Source organism: Pleurodeles waltl, chromosome 2_2 (genome assembly GCF_031143425.1).
Source record: "Pleurodeles waltl isolate 20211129_DDA chromosome 2_2, aPleWal1.hap1.20221129, whole genome shotgun sequence".
In the NCBI taxonomy this organism is placed as follows: domain Eukaryota; kingdom Metazoa; phylum Chordata; class Amphibia; order Caudata; family Salamandridae; genus Pleurodeles; species Pleurodeles waltl.
The window spans coordinates 1,177,522,793-1,177,546,357 of record NC_090439.1 but is presented as its reverse complement, the minus strand read 5'-3'; the positions used below and the strand labels follow the sequence as shown (position 1 = coordinate 1,177,546,357).

Below are 23,565 nucleotides of genomic sequence, written 5' to 3'. Positions count from 1 at the left end.
GTATATTTTTCTCTTATGAAAAGTACAATGTCAAGAGTGGTAAGTAGTCTCAAAGCACTTATCCCACCGCTGCACAACCAATGTAGGAGGCTGGACTGGCTTGTAGTGAGTACCAAGGGGTACTTACACCTTGCACCAGGCCCAGGTATCCCTTATTAGTGTAGAGGGTGTCTAGCAGCTTAGGCTGATAGATAATGGTAGCTTAGCAGAGCAGCTTAGGCTGAACTAGGAGACGTGTGAAGCTACTACAGTACCACAAATGATTATGCACAATATCATAAGAAAACACAATACACAGTTATACTAAAAATAAAGGTACTTTATTTTTATGACAATATGCCAAAAGTATCTCAGTGAGTACCCTCAGTATGAGGATAAGAAATATACACAAGATATATGTACACAATACCAAAAATAAGCAGTATAGTCTTAGAAAACAGTGCATACAGTGTAAAATTACAATAGGATGCAATGGGAGCACATAGGGATAGGGGCAACACAAACCATATACTCCAAAAGTGGAATGTGAATCACGAATGGACCCCAAACCTATGTGACCTTGTAGAGGGTCGCTGGGACTATTAGAAAATAGCAAGGGTTAGAAAAATACCCCACCCCAAGACCCTGAAAAGTGAGTGCAAAGTGCACTAAAGTTCCCCTAAAGACACAGAAGTCGTGATAGAGGGAAAATGCAAGGAAAACACAAATCAGCAGAGCAACAACGATGGATTCCTGACTGAGGGTACCTGTGGAACAAGGGGACCAAGTCCAAAAGTCACAAGCAAGTCGGAGATGGGCAGATGCCCAAGAAATGCCAACTGTTGGTGCAAAGAAGCTCTTACTAGGCTGAAGAACTGTGAATACTGCAGCAACGACAAGGGCTAGAGACTTCCCCTTTGGAGGATGGATCCCCCACGCCTTGGAGAGTCGTGCAGAAGTGTTTTCCCGCCGGATGGACGCTAACAAGCCTTGCTAGCTGCAAATCGTGCGGTTAGCGTTTTTGGATGCTGCTGTGGCCCAGGATGGACCAGGACGGTGCAAATTGGACCAGGAGGTAGAGGGGACGTCGAGCAAGACAAGGAGCCCTCACAGCAGCAGGTAGCACCCGGAGAAGTGCCAGAAACAGGCACTACGAGGATGCGTGAAACGGTGCTCCCCTGAAGTCACACAAAGGAGTCCCACGTCGCTGGAGAACAACTTAGGAGGTCGTGCAATGCAGGTTAGAGTGCCGGGGACCCCAGCTTCCGGGTGCACCAAGGATTTCCGCCGGAAGTTCACGGGAGCTGGAGAAGTTGCAAAAGTCGCAAAAACCAACAATGCAGTCTGGCGTGGGGAGGCAAGGACTTACCTCCACCAAACTTGGACTGAAGAGTCACTGGACCGTGGGGGTCTCTTGGACAGTCTTGCTGGATTCGTGGGACCTCGCTCCTCGTCGTGAGAGGAGACCCAAGGGACCGTGATGCAGCTTTTTGGTGCCTGCGTTGGCAGGGGGAAGATTCCGTCGACCCACGGGAGATTTCTTCGCAGCTTCTGATGCAGAGAGGAGGCAGACTACCCCCACAGGATGCACACCAAGGAAAACAGTCGAGAAGGCAGCAGGAGCGGCGTTACAAGGTTGCAGTAGTCGTCTTAGCTACTTTGTTGCAGGTTTGCAGGCTTCCAGCGCGGTCAGCAGTCGATTCCTTGGCAGAAGGTGAAGAGAGAGATGCAGAGGAACTCTGATGAGCTCTTACATTCGTTATCTGAGGAATCCCCAAAGAAAGAGACCCTAAATAGCCAGAAAAGAGGGTTTGGCTACTTAGGACAAAGGATAGGCTAGCAACACCTGCAGGAGCCTATCAGAAGGAGTCTCTGACGTCAGCAGAGGGCACTGGCCACTCAGAGCAGTCCAGTGTGCCAGCAGCACCTCTGTTTCCAAGATGGCAGAGGTCTGGAGCACACTGGAGGAGCTCTGGGCACCTCCCAGGGGAGGTGCAGGTCAGGGGAATGGTCACTCCCCTTTCCTTTGTCCAGTTTCGAGCCCAGGCAAGGCTGAGGGGTCCCTGAACCGGTGTAAACTGGCTTATGCAGAATTGGACACCTCTGTGCCCAACAAAGCATTTCCAGAGGCTGGGGGAGGCTACTCCTCCCCTGCCTTCACACCATTTTCCAAAGGGAGAGGGTGTAACACCCCCTCTCTGAGGAAGTCCTTTGTTCTGCCATCCTGGGCCAGGCCTGGCTGGACCCCAGGAGGGCAGAAGCCTGTCTGTGGGGTTGGCAGCAGCAGCAGCTGCAGTGTAACCCCAGAAAAGGCAGTTTGGCAGTACCAGGGTCTGTGCTACAGACCACTGGGAGCATGGAATTGTGCCAACTATGCCAAGATGGTATAGAGGGGGCAATTCCATGATCTTAGACATGTTACATGGCCATATTCGGAGTTACCATTGTGAAGCTACACATAGGTAGTGACCTATGTGTAGTGCACGCATGTAATGGTGTCCCCGCACTCACAAAGTCGGGGAATTTGCCCTGAACAATGTGGGGGCACCTTGGCTAGTGCCAGGGTGCCCACACACTAAGTAACTTTGCACCTAACCTTTACCAGGTAAAGGATAGACATATAGGTGACTTATAAGTTACTTAAGTGCAGTGAAAATGGCTGTGAAATAATGTGGGCATTATTTCACTCAGGCTGCAGTGGCAGGCCTGTGTAAGAATTGTCAGAGCTCCCTATGGGTGGCAAAAGAAATGCTGCAGCCCATAGGGATCTCCTGGAACCCCAATACCCTGGGTACCTCAGTACCATATACTAGGGAATTATAAGGGTGTTCCAGTAAGCCAATGTGAATTGGTAAAATTGGTCACTAGCCTGTTAGTGACAATTTGAAAGTAATGAGAGAGCATAACCACTGAGGTTCTGGTTAGCAGAGCCTCAGTGAGACAGTTAGTCACTACACAGGTAACACAGTCAGGCACACTTATGAGCACTGGGGCCCTGTGTTGCAGGGTCCCAGTGACACATACAACTAAAACAACATATATACAGTGAAAAATGGGGGTAACATGCCAGGCAAGATGGTACTTTCCTACAATAACCACTGAGGTTCTGGATAGCAGAGCCTCAGTGAGACAGTTAGGCACTACACAGGGAACACATACATCTAGGCCACAAACTTATGAGCACTGGGGTCCTGACTAGCAGGGTCCCAGTGACACATAACAAACATACTGAAAACATAGGGGGTTATTCCAACTTTGGAGGAGGTGGTAATCCGTCCCAAAAGTGACGGTAAAGTGACGGTTATACCACCAGCGTATTACAAGTTCCATAGGATATAATGGACTCGTAATACGGCTGGTGGTAAATCCGTCACTTTACCGTCACTTTTGGGACGGATTACCACCTCCTCCAAAGTTGGAATAACCCCCATAGTGTTTTCACTATGAGCACTGGGCCCTGGCTACCAGGATCCCAGTGAGACAGCGAAAACAGTGCAAACACCATGACATACACTCACAAACAGGCCAAAAGTGGGGGTAACAAGGCTAGAAAGAGGCTACTTTCTCACAGCGGCCAAATTGATGGTTCTTTTGTGCCTTATTTCATGCAGACGCGTTTCTGATGTGAAAGCTTTGGATTTGACAGGTAGAGTATTTACTCCTACGGGAGTCTCCTTCTCTATTTCTAGAAGAACAAAAACTGCATCAAGATGTATTTCATATCCTGCTTTCCCTGATAATCAAAAACTGTGTGTGATTCAATGCCTCAAAACTTATGAGAATTCTACCCGTGAATCTCGAAGAGATGCAGGAGGTCAATTATTAATATCCCTTCCGAAGCCCTTTGGCCCGGTCTCGTCAGCAACATTGGCTAGATGGGTCAAATGGCTTTTGGGAGAAGCTGGTATTGATACCTCGGTGTTTGGGGCTCACTCCATAAGGGGAGCTACGGCTTCCAAATCCTTTGGAGCGGGTTCCAGATTAGAGGATATCATGGCAGGGGCAGATTGGTCTTCAGATAGACATTTAAGGTATTTTATCATAAACCCATTGTGGATATAGCATCTAATGTGGTGGATCAACTTTAAACTAGCATAATCCGAAGCCTCCGGTCCTGACATAGAATAAAAAAAGTTCTAGCTTGCGCGTCAAGAATTTTCAATTCTATTAAGGACACGGAGGCGAGGATTATCCCACCCAGGTTTAATTAACAATGGTAATTGCTTGATGTTTAATTATTAACGTATAAATTCGTAATGATGAAATGCATTCAAATTCGTGTTTTTTCCCCCCCTTAAAATTGAATTTTTTCAAAAGTTATTATGACGTATTTCTTTCCATTTAGGTTCCGTTTCCAAAGGTGATTGAAATTTCAGGCTGGGCTTTCCAAGTTTCCTGTTGTGTTCGAGTTCGCCAACATGTTCAATGGCAAGTTTGAAGGATTGATGTATGTTCGTCTATCGCAAAGACACTATGGACTACTAGGGTTGATGGGATTTGTAGTTTAATGTTGTTAACTCTTTGGCTGCTGTTTTTTGATCAGTAAAAGAAAGAGAAGCATAATCCTCGCCTCCGAGTCCTTAATAGAATTGAAAATTCTTGATGCACAAGCTTGAAAATTTTGTATTCACCTACACACAGTCCTCGGGGTCCATCCTCTGCTTGTTTGCATATAATACAAACCAGTGTTCTCTGCAGTGAGAAGATACCAGCTCTGGAATCACCCAGAAGGTTCGGGGTTTCTGACATAAACGATAACTGAGCAGTGACCCGCGTTACAAGTAATCTGACTCCATCTTCTTAGCGCTGGGAATAGTTTCATTTGGTAAAAATGGCGGCGCTGCTGAGGTAATCAGACAATCACCCCGAAATCATCCTCAGATCCCCAGAAACATTCTCATTCCCTGTCCTCGTGTCTTCAGAAACCCCCCCCCACTCTGTGAAGTGATCAGTCATCTCGGGGTCACCCTGAGGTCATCAGGCTCAGGTCTGTAATCACAGGTGGTGGCTTCAAGAGCCTGAGGACCTCTGATGACGTGGGAATGACTTCTAGAGCAGTTGGGTGACCATCCAAGGTCTCTGGGGTGTCTTCAGTTACTGAGTGTCCCGCAGCGAGAGGCAAAGTCCGGTGATGACGGGGGCAGGTGAGCGCCTCCTCCTACCTGAGGGGGGCGGGGGGTGTAGTTTACTGTTTCTCACGCACACACCCCCGCTGGGGACAGAGATCAGCAGCTGCTCTTGTACCAGGGACTCTGGGCTGAGGATGGAGGGTCCGGGGTGTCCGGAGGGCGCTGTGATGGGGCGCGAGAGCGAGACAGACCTGGAAAGGGCCCACCCCACCCCCTTTAGAGGGGCCCACCCCACCCCCTGGAGTAGGTCCCCCACCCCCTGGAGAGAGTCCTCCGCCTTCCATACCCCAGCACTGCCGGAGAAAAGCAGCAGTGGCGGGAGGGTGGGTTCATCCATCCCGTGTGTGATACTGACCGGGAGACAGCACCCCACCCTCTCCAAAGAGGGGAAGGACACCACGATTCCCACCAAAGCAAAGGAACAGCCTCGAATCTCTGACAATTTACTGTCCCAGCCAGAGACCGGGGGCCAGCAAGTCCCCGGACCGAATCTAGGCGCTATAGACCGGAGTGGGACAAAGGGTCAGAGGGGGGAGGGAGACAGGAGGGAGAGGAGGGCCTCAGGGGGGCTTCACCAAGTCACAGAGAGAGGAGAAGATGCGGAGTCAGGAGGTGAGGTGCTGGAGGGGAGGGAGAGCCCTGGCAGGAGAGAGGCGCTGAAGGAGGGGTCTGGGACAGAGGGTCAGTGGTGGGAGAGAGACAGGGGGGAGAGGAGGGACTCAGGGGGGCTTCACCAAGACACAGAGAGAGGAGAAGATGCGGAGTCAGGAGGTGAGATGCTGGAGGGGAGGGAGAGCCCTGGCAGGAGAGAGGCGCTGAAGGAGGGGTCTTGGACAGAGAGTCAGAGGTGGGAGAGAGACAGGGGGGAGAGGAGGGACTCAGGGGGGCTTCACCAGGACACAGAGAGAGGAGAAGATGTGGAGTCAAGAGGTGAGATGCTGGAGGGCAGGGGGAGCCCTGGCAGGAGAGAGGCGCTGAAGGAGGGGTCTGGGACACAGGGTCAGAGGTGGGAGAGAGACAGGGTGGAGAGGAGGGACTCAGGGGAGCTTCACCAAGACACAGAGAGAGGTGGGGAGATGCTGGAGGGGTTGGCGAGCCCTGGCAGGAGAGAGGCGCTGAAGGAGGGGTCTGGGACAGAGCAGCAGAGCCTGGTACCGAGGGCAGGACCCCAGGGGTCCACGCAGACATCACCCGGAGAGGAGGAGAGCCGGATGAGGACGCGCCTGCCCCCTACAGGTAAAAAGGAGGAATGACACCTGGGAGAGCGGTGATGAAAGGCGGTGCAGGAGTTTGAAACTTTTAATGCTGAGAGCCTCGTGGTGGGAGTTTTAGGAGGAGGTAGGTCGTCAAGACAAGTCAAAATAAACATTGGCAAAGCCAACAGTTCTTGCTTGTTTTAAATAAGCATTGCCAAAGCCAAGAGATCGGACTTGTAATTGAAAACGTGTCGGACCTCTCAGTTTAGGCAATGCTAGTACATACTATACATTCCTCCTCGTCTTTTCTCTGACTTGCCTTTTGTAACGCATTATTATTTTTTATGTTATCAACGTTTCAATATTATTCCAGGACGTGCTATGGTTTTCCCTACTAATAACACAGGTACAACAGCTTCTTATTTACCGATGCTTTCACCCTATCTGCCATCTCTACTGGCTCTTTAGTTACTTATACCAACAACTGCACTACTTTACACCTTCAATAGTACACCACGCCGTGTCACTCCACACTAGTCTACCCACCAACAACTGCAATACTTTACACCTTCAATAATTCACCACGCAGTGTCACTCCACACTAGTCTACACACCAACTGCACTACTTTACACCTTCAATAATACACCACGCCGTGTCACTCCACACTAGCCTAGGCCACTTCACTTCACTCCACACTAGTCTACACCACTCTACTATACACCACTCCACTCTAGTCTACACTACTCTGTGTCACTCCACTCCACACTAGTCTACACTACTATACACCACTCCACTCTAGTCTACACTACTGTCACTCCACACAGTCTACACCACTCCACTATATGCCATTTCACACTAGTCTACACCACTCTGTGTCACTCCACTCCACACTAGTCTACGCCATTTCACTTCACTTCACCCCACTGCACACTAGTCTACACCACTATACAATAGGCAACTCCACACTAGTCTACGCCACGTCACTCCGCTCCACTAGACTCTACAGCACTCTTTGTCACTCTATTCCACACTACCCTACACCACTATGTGTCACTCCACACCACACTAGTCTACACCACTATGTGTCACTCCACTCTAGTCTACACCACTCTACTGTATGTCACACCACACTAGTCTACACCACTCTACTGTATGTCACACCACACTAGTCTACACCACTCTACTGTATGTCACACCACACTAGTCTACACCACTCTACTGTACGTCACACCACACTAGTCTACACCACTCTACTGTACGTCACACCACACTAGTCTACACCACTCTACTGTATGTCACACCTCACTAGTCTACACCACTCTACTATAGGCCACTCCACACTAGTCTACACCACTCTACTATACGCCACTCCACACCAGTCTACACCACTCTACTATACACCACTCCACTCTAGTCTACACCACTATGTGTCACTCCACTCTAGTCTACACCACTCTACTGTACGTCACACCACACTAGTCTACACCACTCTACTGTACGTCACACCACACTAGTCTACACCACTCTACTGTACGTCACACCACACTAGTCTACACCACTCTACTATAGGCCACTCTACACTAGTCTACACCACTCTACTATACGCCACTCCACACCAGTCTACACCACTCTACTATACGCCACTCCACACCAGTCTACACCACTCCGCACTAGTCTAAACCACTCTGTGTCACTCCACACCAGTCTACACCACTGCACACTAGCCTACACCATTCTACTATACGCCACTCCACACCAGTCTACACCAATCTACTATACGCCACTCCACACTAGTCTGCAGCACTCTACGTCACTCCACACTAACCACTCTACTATATGCCACTCCACACTAGTCTACACCACTCTACTTTTCGCCACTTCACTCAACCCTACGCCACTACATACAATAGCACTCTACACCACTCCACTATACGCCACGTCACGTCACTTCACTCCACTCAAACTAGTCTACACTGCTCTACTATACACCACTTCATTTCACTCCACTCTACTCCACAGAACTCAATGTCACTCCACTCAACTCTACGGCACTCCACACTATGGCACTCTACACCACTCCACTATATGCCACTTCACTCCCCTCCCCTCCACTCTACTCTACACACCACTTTATGTCACTCCACTCAACCCTATGCCACTCCATACAATGGCACTCTACACCACTCCACTACACGCCACTTCACTCCACACCACTCTGTCACTCCATTCCACACTAGTTTACACCACTCTACTATACGCCACTTCACTCCACTGTACTCCACACCACTCTGCCACTCTACTCAACTTTACGCCACTCCATACAATGGCTCTCTACACAACTCCACTATACACCACTTCACTCCACTAAACTCTACACCACTCTGTCACTCCACCCAACTCTGTCACTCCACACTACTCTGCCACTCCATACTACTCTGCCACTCCATTCCATACAAAGGTACTCCACTCCACTCTAAGCCACTCTACTGTATACCACTATAGTCTATGCCACTCTACTCTACGCCACTTCACTTCACCCCAATCTACTCCACACCACTCTGTCACTCCTCTTCATTCTGGTCTACACCACTCTACTATACTCCAGACCAGTCAATTCTACACCACTCAACACTACTCTGCCACTCCACTCCATACAAAGGTACTCTACACCACTCTAGTATACGCCACTACGCCATTCTAGTCTACGCCACTCTACTCTATGCAGCTCTAGTCTTTGCCACTCCACACCACTCTACCCTAAACCGTTCCCCTCTGTGGCACTCTGTAAGTCTCAAACTCTGTGCCTCTGTACTATACACCTCGCTACACCACCCCACTCTATGCCACCCCACTCTATGCCACTCTAATCTACACCATGCCTCTCTACAGCACTCTGTAAGTTTCCACTCTATGCCTTTTTACTCTACACTACGCTTTGCCACTCCACTCTAGTCTACACCACTCCACTGTATGCCACACCACTCTGTCACTTCACTCAACTCTATGCCACTCCACTCTACTCTACTACTCTGTTCCATACAATGGCCCTCTACCCTACTCCACTTAACGCCACCCTACTCTACACCACTTTAGTCTACCTCACTCTACGCCACTCCACTCTACTGTACACCATGACTCACTATGGCACTCTATATGTCTTTACTCTGTTTCTGTACTCTACACTATGCTACTCATATGTACGCGACTCTACTGTTCTCCACTTTACTCTACACCACTCCAGTCTACACCACTCTACGCCACTCTACTCTATGCCACTCTAGTCTTTGGCACTCTGCACCAATCCACTCTGCTGTTCCCCACTCTGCTGTTCCCCACTCTACTGTTCCCCACTCTACTGTTTCCCACTTTACTCTACCCCACTTTACGCTACCCCACTCTACTGTACGCCACGCCACTCCACTCCACTCTACTCTACACCTTGCCCCTCTATGGCATTCTATAAGTCTCCACTCTATGCCTCTGTACTCTACACCACTTAATTCTATGCCACTCCACTCTACGCTACTCTAGTCTTTGCCACTCTACACTACTCTACTGTAATGTACGCCACTTCACTGTATGCCACTCTTCTGTATGCCACTATACTGTTCTCCACTTTACTCTACACCACTCTAGTCTACCCCACTCCTCACTAAGGGCCATATGTGCAAACACTTTTTCCCGTAGACACAGAATGGGTAAAAACCTTTGCTACATCTGGCTCTAAGCCACTCTACTCTACATCATGCCCCTCTATGGCACTCAATATGTCTACACTATGCCTATGTACTCTACACCACGCTACTCTAATGTATGCCACTCTACTGTTCTCCACTCCACTCCACGCCACTCCACTCTATGCCACTCTAGTCTTTGGCACTTTACGCCACTCTACTCTAATGTACACCACTCTATTCTTCTCCACTTTACTCTATGACACTCCACTCTATGCCTTTCAATTCCACTCTCCTCTTCGCCACCTACTCTATGCCACTCTAGTCTATGCCACTCTACGCCACTCTACTCTATGCCATTCTAGTCTTTGGCACTCTACGCCACTCTACTCTATGCCACTCTAGTCTTTGGCACTCTACGCCACTCTACTCTGCCATTCTCGTCTTTGGAACTCTATCTCACTCTACTCTAATGTACATCGCTCAACTGTTCTCCACTTTAGTCTGCGCAACTCCACTCTATTCTAATGTACGCCGCTCTACTGTTCTCCACTCCACTCTATTCTAATGTATGCCACTCTACTGTTCTCCACTCCACACCTCTCTACTGTAATGTATGCCACTATAAGCTAATGTACGCCACTCTACTGTTCTTCACTCTGTCACTCTACTCTAATGTATGCCACTCTACTGTTACCACTTTACTCTACACCACTCCACTCTATGCCTCTCTATTCCACTCTCCTCTTCGCCATACCACTAGCTTACAGTCATGTTTCACAGCAGCCACCCTGCTGTACAGCATGGCTAAAAGACACTGGCAAGACCTATTGACTTTGACAATGCTTGTTTTTTAAAAACGCTGCCCTCTGCTTTTTCCTGATGCTGGCTGCAACATCTAAGGCATGTATTAGAGGTCTGACTTGTGTCCCCCCACTGCCCTCCTCAGTCACAAGATACCAGACATGTATGAACAGGGAAAGTGCCCTTCAATGTCTCCTTTTATATAAAGTGGAAGGAAACAATGGGTACTTCTGGCCTGTGCTTTTGTTTTCGGCTTCTCAACTCATGTGTGGTTTATACATAAACTGTAAGATTCACTTTTACAAGTCTAGTGATCCATTGTAAGCCCTCACGTAGCCCCCCAGGCTACACCCGTGAGGCCCTGCCACTGGTTTCTAAGCACTACCATCAGATGCTCCATTCTCGGCACTCAGTGGCCTGAATATACCAGTTCTGCTGTTCTTGGGACCTAGTTGAACTGACCACATTGAGCACTCATTTGTGTCTTTATAGCACTTCGAGAGCGACTACAGGGCCTTCTGCACAAAGGAGGGTTTTAGGAGCCAGGTAAGGTGCACAGCTCTAAATACCACCTCTTAAGTGTCCACCCATTACATACTAAGGCCCTAATTATAACTTTGGTGGTAATAACCAGCTCCTGCCGTGGTGACGGCCTCCAACCTAGCACCAATGCAGTGAACATCCGTCCGCCAGATTATGAGCACTGCCTGACTTCCGCCACATTAAGGGCAGAAATCCGTCAGTGTTCACACCAGCACCACCCCGCCAGTAGAACCCCACCAGCTGTATTTTCAGCAGTAATATGCCCTGGCGGTGTTCTGCTGGTGGGGGCGCTGCTGGCGGTAGCAGTGCACCTTCCACTTCCCTGCCAGATGACCTCCTCACCGGACAAGGTAAGTCAGGCGTCCAACAGGGTAGGGGGTGAGAGGGTGGGGTGTGTTGTGTGTGAGTGCGTGTGTAAATGCGTCTGTGTATGTTGTATGCATGTGAGTGAATGCGTGTAAGAATGGTTAAGTGAGTGTGTGTCTGCATGTCAGTGTGTCTGTGGAAGAATGTGTGTGGGTCTTTCTGGAACAATGTGTATGTGAATACGTGTCTGTCAGTGAAAGTGTGTATGCCAGTGTATGTGACTGGGTGTATGAATCGGGGTAGAGGGGTTGTTTGGATGGAGAGGGGGTGGGGGGTGTCAGGTGAATGTTAGGGGGGCGAGGGAGCCTCCTACTGGTAACAGGGAAGGAAATCCCGGTCACTGATAGGGCCTACCGCCATGTGGCAAAACAATGGCGGTAAGTCGGCTCATAATGCTGCTGGCGGTACTCTGGGGGTCTCCGGGTCGGAGATTGACATCTCCGGCCTGGCAGCTCATACCGCCATGAAGGTATGAGGGGAGAACTGTCGGTTTGGCTGCAGCCAACCCGCCACACTCATAATGTGGTGGTATGTACCACCAGCCTGCTGGCGGAAATACTGCCATATTAACCCTGCCGGTCAAAAAAACGCCAGGGTTAAAATGAGGTCCAAAGACTGCAGAGTCGAAGCCAGTAGGTCTGGGTTATAAATGTGTCTTTTCACTGCGTTTAAGTATCCAAGTTTGTACTCAGTGACTCCTTGCCCCTGCACTCAGTCACATATGCTTGCACCCATGCCCCCTTAACTTATTCATGCATTTACCCACTCACTCATCCACAACACCACACACATGCAAGCTCACCAGTCAGTGAAGAAGCACTTACAATAGAATGCGAGACCTGTTTTCTTTGCCAGTGCCTGTTTACTATACAAACAGTTGTGGACAAAACATGGAGGTGAATTCATATGTGACTTGAAAGAGAACCAGGATGTTTGATTCAAAGTTCAAGATTTGTTCTGCCTGAGTTTGATAAAGTCTAGAACAAGTAAAAGCTCTGCATCACTTGTTTGAGGTCAGTCACTTAGTGGTTCTCAGAGATGCAGATGTAGGAGCAGAAATGGAGGTATAGGCTGTGGCGTAACAAAGGCCCCTGCAGACCCAGCGGTGTGCCTCTCCCCTGAGCTCCAGGGGCCCTGAAGCACAGTACCCTGGCCTGAGAGATCCTGAGTGAGTACGAAAGGGGCCTCTCCAAGTACTTTGTAGGGTGCCCCCTGTAGGAAAGTACCATCTTGCCTGGCATGTTACCCCCATATTTCACTGTATATATGTTGTTTTAGTGTATGTGTCACTGGGACCCTGCCAGCCAGGGCCCCAGGGCTCATAAGTGTGCCCTGAATGTGTTCCCTGTGTGATGACTAACTGTCTCACTGAGGCTCTGCTAACCAGAACCTCCGTGGTTATGCTCTCTCTGCTTTCTAAACTGTCCCCCTGCAACCGCACGCAACAAAAGACTGTATTACCGGTCCTCTGGGTCCCCTCTCAGTACGAGGAGCGTGGCCCCTGGAACTCAGCAACTCTGTCCAAGTGTCTCCCACAGTCCAGTGACTCTTCAGTCCGAGTTTGGTGGAGGTAAGTCCTTGCCTCCCCACGATAGACTGCATTGCTGGGTGCCACGTGATTTGCAGCTACTCCGGCTCCTGTGCACTCTTACAGGATTTCCTTTGTGCACAGCCAAACCTGGGTCCCGACACTCTAACCTGCAGTGCACAACCTTCTGAGTTGTCCTCCGGCATCGTGGGACTCCCTTTTGTGTCTTCGGGTGGACTCCGGTTCACTCCTCTTCCAAGTGCCTGTTCCAGTACTTCTGCAGGTGCTGCCTGCTTCTGTGAGGGCTCCCTGACTTGCTGGGTGCCCCCTCTGTCTCCTCATCCAAGTGGCGACATCCTGGTCCCTCCTGGGCCACAGCAGCATCCAAACATCCTAACCGCGACCCTTGCAGCTAGCAAGGCTTGTTTGCGGTCTTTCTGCGTGGGAATACCTCTGGAAGCTTCTTCACGACGTGGGACATCCATCCTCTAAAGGGGAAGTTTCTAGCCCTCTTCGTTCTTGCAGAATCCACAGCTTCTGCCATCTGGTGGCAGCTTCTTTGCACCCTCAGCTGGCATTTCCTGGGCATCTGCCCACTCTCGACATTGTCGCGACTCTTGGACTTGGTCCCCTTGTTTCACAGGTACTCAGGTCTGGAAATCCACTTTGGTTGCTTTGCTGGTGTTGGTCTTCCTTGCAGAAACCCCCTATCACGACTTCTGTGCTCTTTGGGGGTTAAAGGTGCACTTTACACCTACTTTTCAGGGTCTAGGGGTGGGCTATTTTTCTAACCCTCACTGTTTTCTTACAGTCCCAGCGACCCTCTACAAGCTCACATAGGTTTGGGGTCCATTCGTGGTTCGCATTCCACTTTTGGAGTATATGGTTTGTATGGCCCCTATACCTATGTGCTCCTATTGCAATCTACTGTAACTTTACACTGCTTGCATTACTTCCTTTTGCTATTACTGCATATTTTTGGTATTGTGTACATATATCTTGTGTATATTTGGCATCCTCATACTGAGGGTACTCACTGAGATACTTTTGGCATATTGTCATAAAAATAAAGTACCTTTATTTTTAGTATATTTGTGTATTGTGTTTTCTTATGATATTGTGCATATGACACCAGTGGTATAGTAGGAGCTTTGCAAGTCTCCTAGTTCAGCCTAAGCTGCTCTGCTATAGCTACCTTCTCTCAGCCTCAGCTGCTAGAAACACCTCTTCTACACTAATAAGTGATAACTGGACCTGGTACAGAGTGTCAGTACCCCTTGGTACCCACTACAAACCAGGCCAGCCTCCTACAATGGTTGTGCAGCGGTGGGATAAGTACTTGTAACTACTTACCACTTTGTCATTTTGTACTTTTCATAAGAGAATATTATAATCAAAACAAGTTCAGTGAATGTACACCTAACCAAAAAGTTTTGCTTTTCTTCTCTTACACCATCTGCTAAGTTCTGAAAAGTACTCCTAAACTTTATAAAAGTTTCAAAAAGTTGAAAAAGTTTTTTTTTTCCTGTTCTTTAAAAAGTCCTAAAACTTTTTCTCTCTTTTATCTGTCCCTAAACCTTTTTCTATCTTGTCTGGTGTAGAACCCCTCTTAATTTGGTCAATACTACTTATGACCACCTTAAATTTAAGAGCCTAAGAAATCTCTGCATTGATAGAGGTTTAGTGGTAGGAAAGAACCCTTCTAGAGACTTTCTGTCTAATATGCTTATTGAAGATGATAAGGCCCAGGGTGGCCCCTCATGTGCAAAGTTGGTAGATAGCTCACACTCTGACTGAGGGGATGCCCTTGAAGGAGTGTTACAGGGTTCCCTTCCTAACCTGACCCTTAGCAGACCACCTAGCAATGTTGGTAGTAATACAAGCTCCCATCACAGTAGGGATGTTTTTGTTCCTGGAGGCCAGGTTGTTAGGGTGCCAACTGTTAGGGACAGGTCTCCCTCTGCTCATTCCATTCTTTCTCTTGTGTCAAAACATTCCCAACCCACCCACCCTGATGACAAGATGTTAGAAAGGGAACTCAATAAGTTGAGTGTGGAAGAGTCCAGGCTGAAGCTTAAACAGCAACAGCTGGCTCTAGACAGGGAATCCCTAGACTTAGAAAAAGAGAGACAGAGGTTGGGGTTAGGACCCCATGGTGGCAGCAGCAGTATTCCTGATAGCAATCCTGTGAGAGAGCTTGATTCTAGGAATCTGCACAAGATAGTCCCGCCTTACAAGGAGGGGGATGACATCAACAAGTGGTTTGCTGCACTTGAGAGGGCCTGTATGGTACAGAGGGTCCGTCAAAGGCAGTGGGCTGCTATCCTATGGCTATCTTTCAGTGGAAAGGGTAGGGATAGGCTCTTTACTGTGAAGGAAAGTGATGCCAATAATTTTACAGTTTTGAAGAATGCACTCTTGGATGGATTTGGCTTAACCACTGAACAATACAGGATTAAGTTCAGAGAAACCAGAAAAGAGTCTTCACAAGACTGGGTAGACTTTGTTGACTATTCAGTGAAGGCCTTGGAGGGGTGGTTACATGGCTGTAAAGTTTCTGACTATGAAAGCCTGTATAATCTGATCCTGAGAGACCATAATCTGAATAACTGTGTGTCTGATTTGTTACACCAATATCTAGTGGACTCAGATCTGACCTCTCCCCAAGAATTGGGAAAGAAGGCAGACAAATGGGTCAGAACAAGAGTGAACAGAAAAGTTCATACAGGGGGTGACAAGGAAGGCAAGAAGAAGGATGGTAAGTCTTCAGACAAGGGTGGGGACAAATCTAAAAATGAGTCTGCATCAGGCCCACAAAAACACTCTGGTGGGGGTGGTGGGTCCAAATCCTCTTCTAATCAAGTAAAGAAACCATGGTGCTATTTATGTAAAGTAAAAGGCCATTGGACAACTGATGCCAGTTGTCTAAAGCAAAGAACCAAGCCTCCCCCTACCACAACCCCTACTGCAACCTCTAGTGCCCCTAGTAATAGCAGTGGTGGGGGGAGCAAACCTACTAATAGCCAATCCAAGGGAGTAGCTGGGCTCACTTTTGGTAATTTAGTTGGGGTTGGTCTTGTTAGGGAGACCACAGAGGCTGTGTTAGTCTCTGAGGGTGCCATTGATTTGGCCACCTTGGTTGCTTGTCCCCTTAATATGGATAAGTACAAGCAACTTCCCCTAATCATTGGTGTTGAGGTTCAGGCCTACAGGTGCCAGTGTTACCATGTGTGAGAAGGTAGCCTCTTTCTAGCCTTGTTACCCCCACTTTTGGCCTGTTTGTGAGTGTATGTCAGGGTGTTTGTCACTGTTTTCACTGTCTCACTGAGATCCTGATAGCCAGGCCTCAGTGCTCATAGTGAAAACACCATGTTTTCAGTATGGTTGTTATGTGTCACTGGGATCCTGCTGGTCAGGACCCCAGTGCTCATAGGTTTGTGGCCTATATGTATGTGTCACTGGGACCCTGTCACACAGGGCCCCAGTGCTCATAGGTGTGCATGTATATGTTCCCTGTGTGGTGCCTAACTGTCTCACTGAGGCTCTGCTAACCAGAACCTCAGTGGTTATGCTCTCTCATTACTTTCAAATTGTCACTGACAGGCTAGTGACCATTTTTACCAATTTACATTGGCTTACTGGAACACCCTTATAATTCCCTAGTATATGGTACTGAGGTACCCAGGGTATTGGGGTTCCAGGAGATCCCTATGGGCTGCAGCATTTCTTTTGCCACCCATAGGGAGCTCTGACAATTCTTACACAGGCCTGCCACTGCAGCCTGAGTGAAATAACGTCCACGTTATTTCACAGCCATTTTACACTGCACTTAAGTAACTTATAAGTCACCTATATGTCTAACCTTTACCTGGTAAAGGTTAGGTGCAAAGTTACTTAGTGTGAGGGCACCCTGGCACTAGCCAAGGTGCCCCCACATTGTTCAGAGCCAATTCACTGAACTTTGTGAGTGCGGGGACACCATTACACGCGTGCACTACATATAGGTCACTACCTATATGTAGCTTCACCATGGTAACTCCGAATATGGCCATGTAACATGTCTATGATCATGGAATTGCCCCCTCTATGCCATCCTGGCATTGTTGGTACAATTCCATGATCCCAGTGGTCTGTAGCACAGACCCTGGTACTGCCAGACTGCCCTTCCTGGGGTTTCACTGCAGCTGCTGCTGCTGCCAACCCCTCAGACAGGCAGCTACCCTCCTGGGGTCCAGCCAGGCCTGGCCCAGGATGGCAGAACAAAGAACTTCCTCTGAGAGAGGGTGTGACACCCTCTCCCTTTGGAAAATGGTGTGAAGGCAGGGGAGGAGTAGCCTCCCCCAGCCTCTGGAAATGCTTTGTTGGGCACAGATGTGCCCAATTCTGCATAAGCCAGTCTACACCGGTTCAGGGACCCCTTAGCCCCTGCTCTGGCGCAAAACTGGACAAAGGAAAGGGGAGTGACCACTCCCCTGACCTGCACCTCCCCTGGGAGGTGTCCAGAGCTCCTCCAGTGTGCTCCAGACCTCTGCCATCTTGGAAACAGAGGTGCTGCTGGCACACTGGACTGCTCTGAGTGGCCAGTGCCACCAGGTGACGTCAGAGACTCCTGCTGATAGGCTCCTTCAGGTGTTAGTAGCCTTTCCTCTCTCCTAGGTAGCCAAACCCTCTTTTCTGGCTATTTAGGGTCTCTGTCTCTGGGGAAACTTTAGATAACGAATGCATGAGCTCAGCCGAGTTCCTCTGCATCTCCCTCTTCACCTTCTGATAAGGAATCGACCGCTGACCGCGCTGGAAGCCTGCAAACCTGCAACATAGTAGCAAAGACGACTACTGCAACTCTGTAACGCTGATCCTGCCGCCTTCTCGACTGTTTTCCTGCTTGTGCATGCTGTGGGGGTAGTCTGCCTCCTCTCTGCACCAGAAGCTCCGAAGAAATCTCCCGTGGGTCGACGGAATCTTCCCCCTGCAACCGCAGGCACCAAAAAGCTGCATTACCGGTCACTTGGCTCTCCTCTCAGCACGACGAGCGAGGTCCCTCGAATCCAGCAACACCGTCCAAGTGACCCCCACAGTCCAGTGACTCTTCAGCCCAAGTTTGGTGGAGGTAAGTCCTTGCCTCACCTCGCTGGGCTGCATTGCTGGGAACCGCGACTTTGCAAGCTTCTCCGGCCCCTGTGCACTTCCGGCGGAAATCCTTCGTGCACAGCCAAGCCTGGGTCCACGGCACTCTAACCTGCATTGCACGACTTTCTAAGTTGGTCTCCGGCGACGTGGGACTCCTTTGTGCAACTTCGGCGAGCACCGTTTCACGCATCCTCGTAGTGCCTGTTTCTGGCACTTCTCCGGGTGCTATCTGCTTCAGTGAGGGCTCTTTGTCTTGCTCGACGTCCCCTCTCTCTGCAGGTCTAATTTGCGACCTCCTGGTCCCTCCTGGGCCCCAGCAGCGTCCAAAAACGCCAAACGCACGATTTGCGTGTAGCAAGGCTTGTTGGCGTCCATCTGGCGGGAAAACACTTTTGCACGACTCTCCAAGGCGTGGGGGATCCATCCTCCAAAGGGGAAGTCTCTAGCCCTTGTCGTTCCTGCAGTATTCACAGTTCTTCAGCCTAGTAAGAGCTTCTTTGCACCAACCGCTGGCATTTCTTGGGCATCTGCCCATCTCCGAGCTGCTTGTGACTTTTGGACTTGGTCCCCTTGTTCCACAGGTACCCTCAGTCAGGAATCCATCGTTGTTGCATTGCTGATTTGTGTTTTCCTTGCATTTTCCCTCTAACACGACTATTTTGTCCTTAGGGGAACTTTGGTGCACTTTGCACTCACTTTTCAGGGTCTTGGGGAGGGTTATTTTTCTAACTCTCACTATTTTCTAATAGTCCCAGCGACCCTCTACAAGGTCACATAGGTTTGGGGTCCATTCGTGGTTCACATTCCACTTTTGGAGTATATGGTTTGTGTTGCCCCTATCCCTATGTTTCCCCATTGCATCCTATTGTAACTATACATTGTTTGCACTGTTTTCTAAGACTATACTGCATATTTTTGCTATTGTGTATATATATCTTGTGTATATTTCCTATCCTCTCACTGAGGGTACACTCTAAGATACTTTGGCATATTGTCATAAAAATAAAGTACCTTTATTTTTAGTATAACTGTGTATTGTGTTTTCTTATGATATTGTGCATATGACACTAAGTGGTACTGTAGTAGCTTCACACGTCTCCTAGTTCAGCCTAAGCTGCTCTGCTAAGCTACCATTATCTATCAGCCTAAGCTGCTAGACACCCTATACACTAATAAGGGATAACTGGGCCTGGTGCAAGGTGCAAGTACCCCTTGGTACTCACTACAAGCCAGTCCAGCCTCCTACATTGGTTGTGCAGCGGTGGGATAAGTGCTTTGAGACTACTTACCACTCTTGTCATTGTACTTTTCATAAGAGAAAAATATACAAAACAAGGTCAGTGTATATACACATAGCCAAAAAGTTTTGCATTTCCTCTTTTCACTCTTTTCTAAGTGCTGAAAAGTACTTCTAAACTTTTAAAAAGTTCTTAAAAGTTTAAAAAGTTTTTTCTGTCTTTCCAAAAAGTTCTGAAAACTTTTTTCTCTTTGTCTATCACTTTAACTCTCTCTAAAAAATGTCTGGCACAGGCCAAAAAGTTGAACTGTCCAAACGTGCATATGATCACCTTAGCTGGAAAGGAGCAAGGAGTCTCTGCATAGAGAGAGGTTTGAGTGTAGGGAAGAATCCTTCCTTAGAACTGTTAATTAATATGCTTAGAGTACAGGATAAGGCCATAAGTGCCCAATCTGTAGAAAGAGTAGCTAATGGTTCTCAATCTGATCCAGGGACTCCCCCAGGAAAAGGTTCAGGAAAGAAACTTCTCAGCCTGCCCATTACTAGACAGTCTAGCATAGTTGGTACAGAGGTTGAATCACATCATACTGATGATGTGCTCTCACATTATGCTGGTAGCCAAGCTGTTAGGGTGCCCTTGGTAAGGGACAGGTCTCCTTCTGTTCATTCCCATCATACCTCTGTATCTAAAAATGTCCCTCCCACCCACCCTGATGACAGATTGTTAGAAAGGGAGCTCAATAGATTGAGAGTGGAGCAAACCAGACTGAAGCTCAAGAAGCAACAGCTGGATTTGGATAGACAGTCTTTAGAAGTAGAGAGGGAAAGACAGAAGTTGGGTTTAGAAACCCATGGTGGCAGCAGCAGTATTCCCCATAGTCATCCTGCAAAAGAGCATGATTCCAGGAATCTGCATAAGATAGTTCCCCCTTACAAGGAGGGGGATGACATTAACAAGTGGTTTGCTGCACTTGAGAGGGCCTGTGCTGTACAGGATGTCCCTCAAAAGCAGTGGGCTGCTATCCTATGGCTATCATTTACTGGAAAAGGTAGGGATAGGCTCCTTACTGTAAAAGAAAATGATGCTAACAATTTCCAAGTTCTTAAGAATGCACTCCTGGATGGTTATGGCTTAACCACTGAACAGTACAGGATAAAGTTCAGAGATACCAAAAAGGAGTCTTCACAAGACTGGGTTGATTTCATTGACCATTCAGTGAAGGCCTTGGAGGGGTGGTTACATGGCAGTAAAGTTACTGATTATGAAAGCCTGTATAACACAATCCTGAGAGAGCATATACTTAATAATTGTGTGTCTGATTTGTTGCACCAGTACCTGGTAGACTCTGATCTGACCTCTCCCCAAGAATTGGGAAAGAAGGCAGACAAATGGGTCAGAACAAGGGTGAACAGAAAAGTTCATACAGGGGGTGACAAAGATGGCAATAAGAAGAAAGATGGTGAAAAATCTCAAGATAAGCATGGGGATAAGGGTAAAACCAAAGATCCCACTTCAAATCTTAAACACTCTTCAGAGGGTGGGGATAAAACAAATTCTTCCTCTTCTTCCCAACCTGCACACATTAAAAAGCCTTGGTGCTTTGTGTGTAAAAACAGAGGCCATAGGCCAGGGGATAAGTCCTGTCCAGGTAAACCCCCTGAGCCTACCACCACTAATACATCAAGCTCTAGTGCCCCTAGCAGTAGTGGTACTAGTGGTGGGACTGCTGGCAACAGTCAAGCAAAGGGTGTAGTTGGGTTCACTTATGGGTCCATAGTGGAAACTGATGTAATCAGTCCCAAGACAGTTTCTGTCACACCTAGTGGCATTGGCCTTGCCACACTGGCTGCTTGTCCCCTTACAATGGATAAGTACAGGCAGACAGTTTCAATAAATGGTGTTGAGGCCTTGGCCTACAGGGACACAGGTGCCAGTTTCACTTTGGTGACTGAAAACCTAGTGCCTCCTGAACAACACATCATTGGACAACAGTATAAGATTATTGATGTCCATAACTCCACTAAGTTTCTTCCCTTAGCTATAATTCAGTTTAGTTGGGGTGGAGTTACTGGCCCTAAGCAGGTGGTGGTATCACCTAGCTTACCTGTAGACTGTCTCTTAGGTAATGACCTAGAGGCCTCAGGTTGGGCTGATGTAGAGTTTTATGCCCATGCAGCCATGCTGGGCATCCCTGAGGAATTGTTCCCTCTCATTTCAAGTGAAATGAAAAAGCAAAGGAGAGAAGGCCTGAAAACTCAGGATCCCCCTCCATCAACAGGTAAAAAGGGTATCACAGTATCCCCTAACCACCCTACCATTCAGGATACTATTCCTGTGGTGGGAGAAACCTCTCCTGGGGTGGCACCTGTTCCAAGGGAATCACCAGCTGGCAAAGCTGGACTCCCTGAGGTGGAAGTACCTCTCTGTGGGATAACTAACATTGGTGAGAAAAAGAGCACCATTTTAGTTAACATGGAGCATCCCTCCAACCCTCCCAGAGAAACTTTAGTGCAGAAACTCTGCACTGCCTCACAACACTTAGGACAGCATCCCTGCCCTAGTGTGGAGCTGATAGGACAGCATCCCTGCCCTGCTCCAACCCAAGAGAAACAGCATCCCTGTTCTCTCTTCCAGCCATATGGACAAAGTTTTTGCCCTGCTATGGCTTTTCTGAGACAGCATCCCTGTCTGGCATTTCCATCACTACAAATAGGTTCAGTGGACAATTCCCACTGCTCTAAACTAAAACTTACTGATAGAAACTCTGAAAATACATCTTCACATTGTTGCTTAGCTAAAAAACTTCAAACAGGGTGGTTTACATCCCCACAGGGAAGTAACCATATAGTGGATGATAAAGGGAGTAACCAGTCTATTGCAGAGCTACTCTCTACTTATCACCACTTAGACAATAAAGTCTCAACTGGCCAAGGTTAGCCTTATTGTCCTTCGTTTGGGGGGGAGTTGTGTGAGAAGGTAGCCTCTTTCTAGCCTTGTTACCCCCACTTTTGGCCTGTTTGTGAGTGTATGTCAGGGTGTTTGTCACTGTTTTCACTGTCTCACTGAGATCCTGATAGCCAGGCCTCAGTGCTCATAGTGAAAACACCATGTTTTCAGTATGGTTGTTATGTGTCACTGGGATCCTGCTGGTCAGGACCCCAGTGCTCATAGGTTTGTGGCCTATATGTATGTGTCACTGGGACCCTGTCACACAGGGCCCCAGTGCTCATAGGTGTGCATGTATATGTTCCCTGTGTGGTGCCTAACTGTCTCACTGAGGCTCTGCTAACCAGAACCTCAGTGGTTATGCTCTCTCATTACTTTCAAATTGTCACTGACAGGCTAGTGACCATTTTTACCAATTTACATTGGCTTACTGGAACACCCTTATAATTCCCTAGTATATGGTACTGAGGTACCCAGGGTATTGGGGTTCCAGGAGATCCCTATGGGCTGCAGCATTTCTTTTGCCACCCATAGGGAGCTCTGACAATTCTTACACAGGCCTGCCACTGCAGCCTGAGTGAAATAACGTCCACGTTATTTCACAGCCATTTTACACTGCACTTAAGTAACTTATAAGTCACCTATATGTCTAACCTTTACCTGGTAAAGGTTAGGTGCAAAGTTACTTAGTGTGAGGGCACCCTGGCACTAGCCAAGGTGCCCCCACATTGTTCAGAGCCAATTCACTGAACTTTGTGAGTGCGGGGACACCATTACACGCGTGCACTACATATAGGTCACTACCTATATGTAGCTTCACCATGGTAACTCCGAATATGGCCATGTAACATGTCTATGATCATGGAATTGCCCCCTCTATGCCATCCTGGCATTGTTGGTACAATTCCATGATCCCAGTGGTCTGTAGCACAGACCCTGGTACTGCCAGACTGCCCTTCCTGGGGTTTCACTGCAGCTGCTGCTGCTGCCAACCCCTCAGACAGGCAGCTGCCCTCCTGGGGTCCAGCCAGGCC

The 23,565-nt window shown here is 48.4% G+C and overlaps 1 protein-coding gene across 5 annotated transcripts in view; it reads left to right on the top strand.

The window, feature by feature from the left end:
• LOC138283048 (C-type lectin domain family 2 member L-like) overlaps positions 1–23,565 on the top strand; it is a 733,614-nt gene that overhangs the window by 203,458 nt on the left and 506,591 nt on the right. For 3 of the 5 annotated variants that reach the window (XR_011201039.1, XM_069221186.1, XM_069221185.1), the window contains exon 1: positions 5,178–6,344. The exons of 1 other annotated variant lie outside the window; for it this stretch is intronic. Coding sequence is in view for 3 of the 4 variants with exons in the window: in XM_069221186.1 (XP_069077287.1) it covers positions 5,243–6,344 (1,102 nt within the window). In the remaining variant the exon portion in view is untranslated. Of the gene's footprint in view, positions 1–5,095; positions 5,124–5,177; positions 6,345–23,565 lie in introns of those variants that run through there. One more of the 5 variants, XM_069221188.1, reaches the window with a different exon arrangement.